At 40.4% G+C, this 15,604-nt stretch overlaps 1 protein-coding gene across 2 annotated transcripts in view; it reads right to left on the bottom strand.

The window, feature by feature from the left end:
• Positions 1–15,604, bottom strand: part of ARMC2 (armadillo repeat containing 2) — a 450,139-nt gene that overhangs the window by 77,937 nt on the left and 356,598 nt on the right. For both annotated transcript variants that reach the window (XM_069235455.1, XM_069235454.1), the window contains exon 13: positions 9,036–9,351. In XM_069235455.1, the coding sequence (XP_069091556.1) occupies positions 9,036–9,351 (316 nt within the window). The remainder of the gene's footprint in view (positions 1–9,035; positions 9,352–15,604) is intronic.

Below are 15,604 nucleotides of genomic sequence, written 5' to 3'. Positions count from 1 at the left end.
AAAAAAATACGGCATGGAATCACACTGGACATTGAGAAAACATTTAATAGTGTAGACCTGACAGTGGCTGGACTATTGTGAAGATTTGCAATCTCATAAAACTCCAATATACGCCCCTTAAACTAATATCCTCATGTACAGTATACCTAGCACCAAGGTTCAACCTACACAGAGGAACGCAAAAATGGTGCCATTATGGCACTTGCTATTTATACTTGCTAAGGAGTTTTCCTAAGAAAAAGGCATAAAAATACACTAACATGAATACATACTAGACTGGTAAGCAGATGACATCTTCAACATTTTACCAATCCTATACAATCAATATTCTACTTTATGCATGAGATGCATGCATTTCCTGCTACAGTTGAAGACAATCTAAATAAGATGACTTACATTTATCCACTAAACATCCTCTGTCTCAAGCAATACTTTGAAAATTCAGAGGTGCCTCGTTCCATACATCTTATTTTGAATTGTCTCAAAATACATCAATACTAGCTTTTATATAAACCAAAGGCAAATCAGTGAGGAGGTTAATGAAATGAATCCTGGATCCTCTTTGTCCTCGTGAGACAGATTAGACACAATTAAGAATATTATTCTCAACGGACAGTACTCCTTAGCTATGTTCCCCCCTTGTTGCCTTCCCAATTCTTCATGTCACAACCGCATAATCTCTACCTTCTTAGGGAATTATAAACATGAGGGTATCTCGCCATAAGAATATGTTAAGAGTTATATTGGCAATCCCTACCCTCCTTTTGTGTTGCTAAGGTATCCCTACCAAATTACCACAAAGCTCCTCCCACCCAAGTGGATAAAAATTAAATCCTGGCACACAGAATAAGTATAACTAGGAACATCTACCCCAACAAACAACCACACATCTCAAGCAGAAGCATTTGAGATTTTGAGTAAATACTGTAAAACCTTCAAACTCCCTAATATGGACTTGGTGAAGAAGAGCATTTCATATAATAATGACCTCAAAGCAGGAACAACATAGATTCCTAGACTGGACATCTAGATTAACTAGATTTGACATCTAGATTAACCAACTTTGCCAAAGCCAAGAGGTCTGACCTTGGAAAGCTGAAGTGATGGTTACGTTTTTTGGGCTGTCATATGTTTGCAACATGATTTAGCAATATGCATGCTATCAAAATGGTAAATTAACCAACCGGTATAATTTTATTAAAACAGTGTGTGTGGTTCCTGATCGGAAGGTGTACTTATAACAGGTCTGGAAACCTTTTTTAGCTTTCACAGGAAAATATGATTCTTTTTGGCACAAAGAAAAGGTATTAATAGCTTTGAACTCTTTAACATGAATACATAGTTCACACACAAAAGGGTGGCAAACAATAATAAAAGATAAAGCATGAAAAGAAGAAAGCTTTGATAAAGTAAAATAATGACCCACCACCCCAACAATGAAGCACACTTTGTTTTAGTGGATGTGCACGTGGTTAGGTAAGATTACATTAGACACAATGTAAGCAAGCTAGTGGCTGCACACGTTTGACCAATTGCCCAGTCCAGTATGCTGAGGTGGGCAGAAACAAAATGTGAAAGACAGTAAAACAGAGCGATGGATGAAGAGGGCCGACCCAAATTCAGTCCATATATGTATATCAGTATGTTTTTTATTTATTACTTTTTCATGAATAAAAAAGTATATTCACAATACATTATTAATTAATAGTACACACTTTCAAAATGAAAATACATTTTATTCCAATGCCAACTACCGCTGTCTCTAAACCAGACCTATATAAAGTATGACAGTAACTAACCAATGTTTAAAATAAAACATCATTACCTCTTTTCGGAAGCCATGCTACCATCTAGAGGAAAGAAAAACTACCAACACATAACAGAACAGACACTTAAAATTGTCTATTCTAAATCATTCATCAAAAACCAAAGTTTCCAATAATCAACCCCACCTAAAAATGCACTAATGTAATCCAACATATAGCCACCACAATCAGCAACAACATTGTGATCCACTATATTTGCAAACCAATCACACCATGACTCAAGCCATGCAACATAATGTTATGGGAACTGAGTTAAAAAGAACTTACACTAATTGCTGAATGATCTAATCACATCTTTCTTAACCAGAAGATTTCCTTCATCCTCCACAGATCAATGTGGTCTCCTAATAAGCTACAGGAGGCTGAACATGGGAACTCTATTCCTGTGGGAGCTGCAACCACAATGCACCAACATTGAGTATATGCTTTTCATGTGCCAGTCAGTACGAGTGTATGGGAACAAAAATTCCCGGGAAGTAATTAACAACATTATCCACAGTAAGGGCCACTCAATAAGCAACCTCTCTCATTAACAATGGAAAATGCATTGCCTAATACCAAACCAAAAACTAAGCTCCTTAAAATCTTAAGACATTTCTCTGCAGGAGATAGCAACTCTATGTCATGCCACAGAATGGAAAGCAAGACTCCTGACATGGCCCATCAACATCACACGAGTCAGACATACCTGACTGACTTTTTTAAGACTCACACCATTGTTCTCTCAACTAAGAAAATGCATTTGCATTGTGACACAGAAGACACATCAAAGTCACTATGATTCCTTCAACATCAGCCAGAAATTGCAAATTCTAAACTCAGCAGATCTATGACCATCCTCTGCCTCCATCATACATCACAGTCAGTCTACACATTACAGTGCACGGTTCTTGACTTCACAACATACTTCAACAATGCACCAACCTCCTATCCTTATCAAATTCACTGCCATTCACTTCTTCCTCCTCGCTTGCAGATCATTACACTTTAGGACTTATAACCCCGCTTTCCTTCCACCTTAGCCACTCTTTTCGGTATTAGGTGCAGGAGGTCCACAAAACCACCTTGGGGCACATTTGTTGGCATGTGCCACATGAATCAGAGTTGCAATAACAGGCACGGCACAACATACAGCTTACATTCGTAGTGTGAATCCAACATGAATATTTGAAGTCTTATGAGTAACGATGGTTCTCAGCAAAAGTAAATAAAAAAAAGGACAAAAAATTAATCTGGAAAAAATGGAGATTGATATGCTGTAAATTCAAACAATGGTGTGAAGAACTGTGTTTGAGGTTAGGAGTACAGGCAACGCCATATGTGAAAAGGACATTGCTTCTTGCTCCGTTGCTGGTGTTCTTTAGCAGCAGGATACACTTTGTCATGTCTCGAGTACTCTGAAGGTTAGAATCACATTCTTCCCCCTAGCCTCTTTTCTGTGTGAAAACTATTCATGAGAATGCTGTGGGCTGGAAAGATAAAGCACCTCACCTAGAGCCTTCCTCTGGGAAACTAATCACTGCACAAACGTTGAACAGACTTTTCAGTGTTAGAGAAGATTTTGAAGCTATTGGAGTGTTAAAGTTTTCCTCCCGACAAATATTACATCTCGCCTTGAGTCATCTAACAGCTTTTCTGGACCCAAAAGACCCCCCTTTGCTTAGTGTCAGGAAAAATGTTACCTTAATTTACAGAATAGATACTGACTCCCATGATATGGATCACTGGATTAGACATAGCTACAAATCAATGTGTTCCTCGGTGCCGTAATAGCTACCCTCAGATGATACGCAAGATACCTTTAGGGGCATGTTTTCCATAACATGCTGGCTTGAAGCTGCAAGTCTTGGTCATGAAAGAGAAGAATGTGATTTCCAGTAGCCTCACATCACTTGTCTGCTTAAGAGCCACAGAAAAACCTAAACAGATTAGGGTCCCTATCTTTTTTGAGTGAGTGTACCATTGTCTAAAGCAGAGACAAAGGCAAGATTCTGGGTTCTGACAAAAAATACAGACATTCAGGGCAAAACGTGCTGGACAGCAAGAATGACTACTGGAGAAAAAAACAGTGGTAATCACCAGACTGCAATAAAACAAGAATGTAGGTGTACCCATTTCCTCTTAATTCTCAGAGCAATAAAACCAATGACAAAGGACTAAGTAAAACATTCTGATTCTCCATACAGAAATTTCAAAGGCAAACAAGAGACTATCTCTGTCCATTACCATATTATTGCATGTGGTATTTTTAAGAATCTTCTGTTGTATCTCTGATTGGGACTATCAACTCTTGGCTTGTGAGACTTTTGGTATACAAGTGACCCCCATTCCTTTCAATCAGCTGGTGTGCATATTCATAGGTTCCTACTTTTTAAGTGTAGCCAAGGAGAAGACAGGGCAGTGCGAGGGTTTTGGAAGTAAGGGAGACAGAATGCACTAGGATTTATAATGTCCCTGTAAATATAATTTGTAACACCATTCTACGATGAAGTCTGTCATCATTCTTTCCTGTTTTTATCTGTGGGTAGAATTCCTAACAAAATTCACAGAAAAATATGAAAGTTAAGGGTAGACAAAAAACGTTTTTCAAGCCTTTCTTGCTGAATTGGGCACATATCCACCAGGAGGAAGAGCACAGAGCCTACAGAATGAGTGTAGGGTGGTCACACAGCCCTGACAGGATTGTAATGTGTCCTTACATCTATTTGAAGAGATTTCCTCTTTCGAATGTCACCTTAAGGAATGCAGGAGATGATTCATCTGGCAACAGTTGCCTTGGATGCGGACCTCACTGTGTTCAGGCCTTTAAATGTGACTATGGCCATAGTCCACTGAAGTCAGAGAGGGGCTTCCCCCTGGTTATAGCTCAGTCCACATTCCAATGGCAGAAGTGGGATAAGCAAATACAATCAGAATAATATAGCATAACATTAAGATAAAAAAATTGCAAGCACACAAGAGCAGATGGGACGAGGGACAAAGAATACTCCTAATCCTGCTGGTCTGCCTAGTGTTGAAGCTGCAGGTGCCATCATGTCCTATATAGCAAGCCACCCATGAAACTGGGGCCCCTTTTAGTTGAAAGAATAAAATGTGCTGGTGCTAACCCAGGAACTGATCTCTGGAAATCTGCTGAACCATTAATCTGAAAGCACGCAACATAAAATATTTTGAAACACCTACTAAGCCAAGGAGTAGTTCAGCGATGGAAGAAAATTGGGAATAAAATATACTCATTTACTTCAGAATCATGAATATGGACATAAGACATGAACCCATATAGTCCAGGTCAAAAACAGTAAATAACGTTCACAGTTCAGAAGCACATATAGCCTAGAGCTTCGAATGAACCGTATGAAAATAACACAAACAAGGAAGACTGTTTTCCATGACGGCAACTTCACATCCAAGGATGCCATCAATCTGTAAAGTCTGTGCATAAGACTGGACAGAAATGGGAGATAATGACCTCCCTTCTCATGGTTGACCTTCTCAAGACGAAGAAGATCTCCAAGATGCCAGTCAAATAGTGTATGATGGCATCTGGGGGAACAGATTCTAGCCTAATTCTCTAGGCTTTATTGCCTATGAAATATGTCTTACAAGTGTCAATGTGGACCTCTGATTCAGCTAAGTGTTTGGTGAAGAACTTGACAGTGTTCACGGGGCAAGTGAGAGAATCACTGCCCTTAGGCAAAGCCCATTAGTAAAACCACTGACAATAGTTTTTGTCTTGAAATCCTGGATAAAATTTCATGGTAACTGAGAAGGGTTCCTGTTAGACAAAGCTCTAGATGAGAAAAGGATAGCTCTTCAGAAACATGGCGCTCATGATGAGTGGCTGTAAGCAGGTACAGAGTACCCTCCATTAATGTTCACAAATTCTTGCCTTGGTGGAAGATGACTGGTCCTCTTCTGAAGAAAGAGAAAACTCACAGAGTCAGATCTGGTGCAGCCAGACTCAAGCCACCAGGATAATTGAGCAACTTGACTGTCTTGAATCATCTGAGAGACCTCTGCTTAAATATTAATCCAAGTAAAGGCAGACAGGACCTTCTCCAACTATTCCAGTAAGAGCCAACCTCCAGCGAACCTGGATTCTTTTCCAAAAGGAGATTTTGTCACACTTTTTATAAAGCAAAACACCTAAGATCTCAACACAGTGTTGAGAAATTCCTAGTTCATGACGCATTCAGGAATGAGTGCAGACAAATGATCAGGTGACCAAGATGAACAGGTCTTGACAAATGATCCACTCCAACATGTCTAATGCTAGACAGCAGAGTTGGAAGACCTGATACCTCCCTCCTTCACGGTGAAAAAAACAGCTGTACTTTCCTTGTTTACCATCACCACTTTTGCCTTCTGGATAAAGGGAAAACAGGAACGTTCCTTTCCAATCAGTTTATATGGAGAAATGAAAAAGCTTTGGCCGTAGAGCACTGATGAACAGTTCTCCACAATGAGGTCTTAACCAAACTGGGATACCTCGGTGGTGACCTTGAGCCATAAGGCTCGGGGTTGTGGGCAAGTATCTCACTGCTTTAGGAAGAGATAGGTAGTTAAACATGCATTTGGACTAGCTGCCAGATGCTGGACCCTGTATTCTACCATAAAATATGCAAAATTCTCACATGCAGTTTGATAAGTGGTGGCAAAATCTCTGCACACTACCTGCAGGCACAGAATCTATTAGAAGTAATCGGGTGTGTTGGTGTTGCAGTACAGAAAAAGGTTTGCTACAGGCAGAAAATATTTTGCCAGCCCCTACTTCAGCATACACACTTAAACTGAATCCTTCTAAACAATAACAGAGAGGATTTGGGGTAGTTCACTGACAAACTAATATTGTAAAGGATCAACATGCATGACCTAGCTGTCTATTGCAAGTCTCTGTATGATATGCTTATCCTGCAGTAGCCCATGCATGGTAGCACTAAAGCCAAGTAGAGTAAACATATCATATGGCTGCCTGGAGGCCAAAAGGCAGCAATTTGTATTGACAGTGCTGGTTTTCCATGGCAAGCCAAAAAGTGTTTGTGCGCCTGCCAGATGGAATATTAAATCAGGTACACTACTGGACCACAGAACACAACATATTGTTGGTTTGATAGTACCAGAGCCAGAAGCAGCATCCTGAGTTTTTGTCAGCGATAGTACATGTCCAGTAAAGAGTGGAGGGTATCTCTGTTTTTCTAGATGATAAAATAGCAGCAGAGGCTTTTAAAAGGCTCTTAAGAGGCAAAATCTCTTTGCTTCTCCCAGAAGTTACTTTGACACTAAATTAGGCATGTGTGATATCAATGGCCCTTGGGGAGAGAGCATAGCCCTCAGGAACCAGCAATGGGAAGCAGGAAGAGATTGTTATTTGTGGCCACTCGTGGTTGAACCGGAAAGCCCTCCTGCCAAGGGACTGGGGTGTGTCCCTGGCAGTGGAGTGGCTGTGGATGCTAGTGCCTCATGGACGTCTTTGGAACTTCCTTGTCACAAGTGCAGGCTGAAAAGTGAGCTCCACTTTCATCCTGAAGTATCTCCAACTGTATTTAGAGGGAAAATCAAAAAAATAGAAGTCAGTCATCTTTTTTCCTGGCTCAAGGGCAGTTTGCAAGCACTGTACAGTATATCCCAGGGGCATGGCACCTGTTTTTCACAATTTGTTAGCTCCGCCTCTTGTTATGTGCTTGCCAATCAGAAGAAAGTGGAAGAGGAATCAAAGGCCATTGAGGGAAGGTGGGAATAACTTTACGTCAACTACAGTACAAATGAGCAATTACAAAATAGATGTCAAAGTCCAGTTTGTGGTATAAAAGGAATGTGACTTTGTTTAGATTTACAGAAGGGATGGTGGTAAAATAAGTAACAACAACACAAAATCATATCGGGCCTGGCACCTCAAGGCCAAGATGCAAACAAAAATAAATTTAGAAAACCTAGAAATAGTCATTGCTCAATTACTTATTCAGTGTTTGGCAGTGCTTAATTTATAACAGAATAAGTACCGGGCCCAAAGTTTTGTTCCAAAGCCTGTGGTTGGTGGTATCAAAGGTCAGGGTGCCAAATACCAAGACTGCATACTCATAATTCCATGTTGTGCCTCTTTTCACCACCACCAGCCTGTCTCTGTCTCCTTATCTAACCTTTGCTAGTTCTTTTTCATCCTGGCTCCCTTTGTCACTGATTTCCCATCTTTCTCTGCATCCTTCTTTCCATCTTTTGTGTTTTTCTCTCTTGATCTGCATCAAAGTTTGTTATGGAAAAATACATTTCAGCCTCCAAATATGAGTTTGGGCAGGCTCTACCTTCAATCGCCTGTTCAAATTAAACACTGGTCTTAAGGCTTAATGTGCAGCAGTGATCAAGGTCACACAGAAAATGCTTATGCTCTTGTTTAATACCTGAAAGTCTGGCATTGTTTTCAAATAAATAAATACTTGGTTTTGGTTCTCATGCTCTACTCAGTGAATTATACAAATTATTTGTAGTATTGGACTGAAAATTACTTAAAAGTTGCTGCAACCTTCCTAAACCTACAAATCTGTTTACAATAGGGGAAACTGGGGCCTGGAAGTGGCAACCCTTCCCAGGTTTATTTCAGTGTATGCTCTGGCTCCCAACAATGATCCTACAAGAGCCCATGATGGACTCCATTTGCAGACACTGAAAAGGCAAGAACTTCTATGATGGGCTATGGCTCCTATTGGATGACTTAAAAAAGTAACTGCTCCTGTAGGATGTTTAAGGTACCGCAAAAGTCCTAAGAAGCATTTGCAAATCAATTGCTAGTATAAATGTAAATTATGCATTATTTCAAAGGCAGGTCATGGATCAAAGCATGGATAGCTTGAAGGGCTTAGCATAATAATACACAGTAATTCATTTCTTGCAATTCTTACTTTCAAATAAAGACTCAAATTCACAAAGGAACAAAAAATGCATGTAGTAAGACAAATTATGGGCATATAAATCAATCAATCAATCAGTATTTTTTTGTAAAGTGCAGCACTGTTCATGGATTTAAAACAGTGTTCAGATCAGACGTTTATGACATTGAATCAAACACTCAGTTACTGTCCATCTGATGTAAACAATTACTTGGTAACATTTTATGCTGTAATTGTAGTTAGTAGAGACTCACACATGATTGTAAAGTGCACTTAAGAACAATCTTAAAACAAAAAATAGGAATCACACCAACCACCTGAACCTTACCCAGAACTCTAACTAGAAGATCCACACATTGTTGGGTAGCTGATAGCTCTGCTCCAATATCAGGATGGATGGAAATGTTGGCAATCACTCTAATCAGTTTTATAAGAACATCTTCCACATCAGAAGGCCTTTTTTGATTCTTGATCTTTTCACTTTCCATTCGTAGTTTAGTTGTTTTCATATCAAGCTCCACATAAGTGCTGAACAGTGATAATAACGTTTCAACGCTGCCTTTCTCCGCATGAAACTGTTCACGGGCTTGATTGTTCTTTGCCGTCAAGTTACCAATTGTGAAAATAATTCGAACAACTAAATCCTACAAATGTAATAAACCAGTTTCAATAAAAAATTACTGTGAAATTACTTTAGGTATCAATGTACAATTACTGTAAGTCATCTCATGTTTAATGTGAAACCAGCTGTATCACGAAGTACCTTATCATTAAACACACTTCAGTCATTGCCTGGTATTGCTCACTGACATAATCTGAAACAGCAGTTGATGCAAGATTGGCTCAAGCCCTGGCCCTCAATCATGATCCAACAAAAGGGAGACAATACTGTCAATGGTCCCCACACAAGTATCTCAAGAGGCATTGCAGCCATCACCCTCCAGATTCCTCCAGCGGTACAACCACCAGTATTGTCTGTGTGATATGAATTCAAAGACCCCTGGCTGAGCCATGGTAAATGCTTTATACCCTTTCCTTGACCAACAGAGCGATGGGATGCCTTCCCTTTTAAGGAAAGGAGCTGGTTTACACAGCATAAAACAAAACTTTAAATGTGAAAGGCTACGGCTTTCCACCAACCCATCTGTGGCTAAGTTTTGTAGCCATGTCTCCCACACATCTGACAGTTTTGCTTTCGGTCAGTTGCATTTCACTTCTTTCATTTTAGAGTCACCAAAATAAAGAGTAGAAATGGCAGATGTATCATTAAGTGAACTGCACAACACTACAAGATTCACTACAACAAGTAAATTATATCTAGTCCAAACAGTTTTTTTTTACAGTGATGGGAAGATCTCACAATATCCGAGAATAGTGCAGGCATTTTCAGTGCTAATGATAGTAGTTTCAGTAGCAACCCAGATCCCAAGCTGGTAAGCCTAATTGCAGAAGTGGCATCTTACATCGCATCTAGAAACCAGCTTCAGTAAAAACAGAGAACCATGAAGGGCTATGCGTCTAGAAGAAAATATTCATAAGCAATTTAGGACCAAACTGAGTATCAGACCTGGTGCTGACAGACAACTTCTGATATTTTCAAAAAGGGTTAGGAATCCCCCTTTGTTTAATATACTCATACAGAATGTGCCAGTCGTAGGCCACCTACACTTAATCCCGGACCCCTGATATACCTCTGTAAAAAAAAATTGTTGTCCAAAGATTTTCATTTTTGATTTGTGTTTTGGATTATGAGAGAAGTAATTTAGCTTCAGTAGACATTGCTGATCAGGGCCACATTTTTCTGGGCAACATTTTTAAAAATGGAGGATGTGTTGCAGTGGTGATGTAATAGATCAGGAGCCATGAGTCCTATATACTTCATTTTGGTGTCAAAACATAGGTTTTGGGGGTCAGGTAGTCTTACAGAGACAGAAAATAACTCCTCAGAGCAACCCTTATGCCACTTTCTATAATAGAGGAAGAAGAGACGCATATAGAAATGAAACAAATAATAATGATTTTGAACCATTATATGTATACACCGAAAATGTTTATGATCTGAATATGAAAAAAATAATGTTTATGACTCCTGTTTAGACACATTTTCATAGTTCACTTTATTTATTTCAGCAATCTCTTGTGGTACGTTTGCAGAACATTGAACATTTGAGAACAGCATATCGACAGGGATATCTTTTTGTAGCCCAGGTTTTGCAAGTACATGTACGTGTAATTTCTGTGGGTGGAGGCTTTACAATTTTATAGGTATCACACAGATTTATCTCTACATATGCATGATCAAAAAATTTACACATCTTCTGATCAAGTAGATGCTCTTTTAAGGTGTCCATGCACAGAATATGACATCAGTGAAAGGTCACTTAGCGGGACTGATCTCTTGAACTCACTGTACTAAAGATCATCAAATATGTGACAGCCAGAACACATTTTCCAAACAAGCACAAGGTATTTTTCTACACCTTTAACGTCACATTCTTCTTCTGTCTCAGCAAGTCCTTTTAGAAACTCCAAAGATTCAGCAGTTAAAGCTCCAATCTTTGTGCCAATTTTGTTCATGGTGTCATCACCTGTAAGAATAATAATAATAACACTGGGTATCTATGGGTCAAGTTTCTTGCACAGATCATGAAGCAGGATTAAGGGGGTCATTCTGACCCTGGCGGCCGGTGACCGCCAGGGTCACCGACCACGGGAGCACCGCCACCAGGCTGGCGGTGCTCCCGAGGGCATTCTGACCGCGGCGGTTCAGCCGCGGTCAGAAAGGGTAAACCGGTGGTCTCCCGCCGGTTTACCGCTGCCCCAATGAATCCTCCATGGCGGCGGAGCGCGCTCCGCCGCCATGGGGATTCAGACACCCCCTACCGCCATCCTGTTCATGGCGGGAAACCCGCCATGAACAGGATGGCGGTAGGGGGTGCCACAGGGCCCCTGGGGGCCCCTGCAGTGCCCATGCCTATGGCATGGGCACTGCAGGGGCCCCCGTAAGAGGGCCCTGCAAAGTATTTCAGTGTCTGCTTTGCAGACACTGAAATACGCGATGGGTGCAACTGCACCCGTCGCACCCCTGCAACTACGCCGGCTCAATTCTGAGCCGGCGTCCTCGTTGCAGGGGCATTTCTGCTGGGCCAGCGGGCGCTCTTTTGGAGAGCGCCCGCCGGCCCAGCGGAAATGTCTGAATGGCCGCCGCGGTCTTTTGACCGCGGTGCGGTCATTCGGCGGCGGAACCTTGGCGGACGGCCTCCGCCGTCCGCCAAGGTCTGAATCAGGCCCTAAGTGTCTTTTCTCGCCTCTTCCATAACGTGTCAATAAATCTGACAATCCTTGATTTATGAACAATGCAACAAATCTAAGTAGCACAATAATAACATCGGTGTCATTTGACAGTACAATGACTTGATTGGAACCATTTTGAACAGCCCACTCAACATGTGGCATAACACAAAAGTCAGCTTCCTCCAATTTGCTGTTAAGTTCTTGACCAATATGGCCCGTACCTTTTGAATGCCTCTGCAGGCACCAGCTCCTCATTGACAATCATTCCACTTGCAATAATTGGAAATTCAGTGTTTACCGAAGCATCTCCAAGTTTATCTTGTTCGATGCTGATGACCAGAATTTATCAAGTTGCACTGGTATAGGTGTTGATTTTTTGATGCGGGCAAGGTCAATTGTTCCACTTGTAGACATTTATCTGATTCTCTCACATTCTTTGACATTTAGTTGACGATAAGTGTCAAAAGACAATGCACAGTTCCTGCAAGGTGCACAATGACTTTGATATTTGCAGAACAGTCGGAACGACCTCTCTGAACTTTTGCATGGATGAAATCTTGACCATTCGCATTTGTGAGATAGTCCACAACAACAGCAGTTTTCAATGAGGACACCATTTCAAATTGAAATTCTTCAGGTGAAAGTTATTTCTTCAAGTTCTTGTACGAGTTTGTGCTTCACTGGTTTCGTTGCAGCATCTCCATCAAATAATGCATCTGTTGGAAGAAGATCATGCAACAGAATGTTAAATTCCCCCCACCCCCCTTTCTTTTGCTATCTCCATCTCTCTATGTGCTTGTGAAAGTTGTTTTTTTGTGACTTGTTTTGTAGTCGCTTGTTGGATGAAACTTACTATGGCAATTAAAGCTTGAAAATTTAGCTTTAGTGATTATGTCAAACAGCTTTTTCTCTCGCAATACAAATCTCTCCTGCTTCATTCTTCGTTATCCACAGATTGCTAGGGCACAAAGTTGTGTAGTAGCACAGGCTCAGTCATTTCAAAGGGGTTTCCTTGCTGCTTCATGAAATAAAGAAAGCTGTCAACATGTTTATTAAAACATTCCTCTCTCTTTCCCACAAGTTCGTGGTGAAGAACAGTTTAACAATGGCCCATTGATTTTGAATTTGTCATCTCTGAAAACATTGCAAATCGAAAGGACTTCACGGTAAACTAGCTGCCATTAAGCAACAAATTCACTATTACATGTCTGACTAATAATTCTCTTGGAGCTCTTCTGTGATCTCTGGATCGGCTGTTCCAGTTTCATATCTGGAGCCACAGCATTGAACCTTCCCTCTCTGTCTTTCACCATAAAATGTCTTTGGATGAATTTTATGCAGAGGTATGTTTTTTCCACCGCTAGCTTCTTCACTCCTTCAAATACAGAACCCATATCTCAGGTAGTTTATGCAATGAAATTAGCGAAACTCAGTAATCAGTAACTCCACGGTCCTCAAGTGCAGCTCCCAATTACCTTCCCGATCAGCATGTACCAAGTTTTCAACTAGAGCTAACATGTGTGAAACATTTCCCCAGTACTTGCAAAGTTCAGATTTTTCTTCATATTCTTTGACACACTCTACGAAGTTGGTTTTCTGATTTTGAACTGAGCACATTGAACATTGCCTGGCTTTGCATGATGTCTTTTGAATGAAGTACACCCTGTGCCTTGTTCACTTCTGAGATAAGATATGCAAAACCAAATTTGTCATTCTTGTTCCAGAAAGTATTCCAACACAATGTTTTTATAGCCTCAGATATGATAAGCATACCTTGTAAAGAACAAACATAATGAGTTCCGCTCAATACTGACTGGACAGTTTTGCTTCCAAAGAGTTCAGCCTCAATAAGTGCATTGTCTATGCCACATCCACTGAGATAACTTTCTACACACTGCAACAGAACTATTGTCATGTGGAAAAAGCCCATCATTGGATAAAGATCATCAAATTCTACTGGATTGCTCATTAAAATGTCAGATACATTACGGAAAACACCTTCATCACAGAAAATTGACAGGATAGGCTGGTCTTCAAGCTAAGCACACCCATTCTGGACTTTTTTAGAGCTGTGTATACTGTTGCAGAGTTTGTCACTGGAGATGGTATTCCTGGTTAAAAAAAAAAAGCCACTTTGAAACCTTCTGGTAGACTGGGACATGTTGATGGCTTGTAGTGATTTTGCACACGTTGGCAAGGCAGTTGGGTTATAAGTTTGTAGCTTCTTTTGTTTATGCCTACAGCTGACATAGCTTGGTTTCCAGCAGCACCTTCATTGGTACAGACTTGAAAAAGCACCACAGCAGTATCATGTGTGTTGGATATTCCAGACAAAGAAGAGCCGTCTTCAAAATCAAAATTATCAAGAGCAGCAATTGTAAATCCTTTTCTGGTAAGATGACCTGGAAGTGGTGTGCTGTCGGAGTCACAAAACTTTACAGCATGTGCTGCTAACAAGTTCCTGCTCCGTATTATGCCATAACATGCTGATACACCAATCCTATTCTTTGAAGTGATTAGGTCTCAACTTTTGCATTTGTCATTTGTTATGTGGGCAGTCATCATGTGAAGCAGAGTTTTCTTTTTGCAGTGATGTAATTCATAAAACATGATTTGGAAAAGACAGCACATTTGCACAGTATAAACCTGTCGGTTCATGGGACTGTCTTCCATTTCTTTGCTTACATTTTCAAAGCCATCATCAATGTTGTTGGCTTCAGTTCCAGACTCAAGAACTTTTGTTTGTAACAGTTTTGCTTTGCTGATATTGAACAATGATGTAAAAATGTTAAGACAACATCAGGCATTCTTGTTGACTTCCATGATTTGTGGAACTCTGGGCCATCACAAAATCTGTAATGAGGTCCAAAAAATCTAAATCTTTCAGGATGTTTCTTAAAATGGTTCCTGCTGATTTTACTGCGTCCTGTGATCTTATTTTGGCAGCAAGAACTTCAGGAGTCAAATCAGCTGAGAACACCATAAGTGGCTCATTCTTTTTGTTAGACTGACAAAAACTAAGTCTGTCATGGTACATTCTCACCAGAAAAATCTTAATTTCATTATTATGGATCAATGCAGTTTCATCAATGTTGACCATTAGTTCTCTGATATCACCAAGTGCGAACCTGTATCCAGCACTCAAGAGTGGCTTTAAAACTTAATTTGCTTTTTCAAAGAGTGCAAACTTAACTGAAGGCTGGCAGTCATGTTGCTGTGGCAGCTCATTGTACATTCATGTTTTCGAATATATACATGCATGCAGTTCGGGTGGCTATACATATCCTCAGCAGATACATTCACCTTGCTGTTTAGATCAGCTACTCGGCTAAAGATGGAATCTTGAAAGAAACTAGATGCAGATAAAAACATGTTTGCCCTTTGAGAATCACATGCTCTGTACTTTGTTCTTTCTTCAATCCCTTTGGCCCTTGTTCTGGCTAAACATTAAAGATCCTCTGCTTTCTGATCAGTTGCTGGAGGTGGACGAGGGGTAGCAATCGATTTTCAAAGTGGATGGGCTTTGGGTTTGGTTGTCTTCGCTTTCTCAGAAGACTACGATTCTTTTGTGATTCACTGGTTTGGGTTTTTGTTTTTAGAATT

The sequence above is a fragment of the Pleurodeles waltl genome, chromosome 5, assembly GCF_031143425.1.
Source record: "Pleurodeles waltl isolate 20211129_DDA chromosome 5, aPleWal1.hap1.20221129, whole genome shotgun sequence".
In the NCBI taxonomy this organism is placed as follows: Eukaryota; Metazoa; Chordata; class Amphibia; order Caudata; family Salamandridae; genus Pleurodeles; species Pleurodeles waltl.
This window is presented reverse-complemented; position numbering and strand designations above follow the sequence as displayed.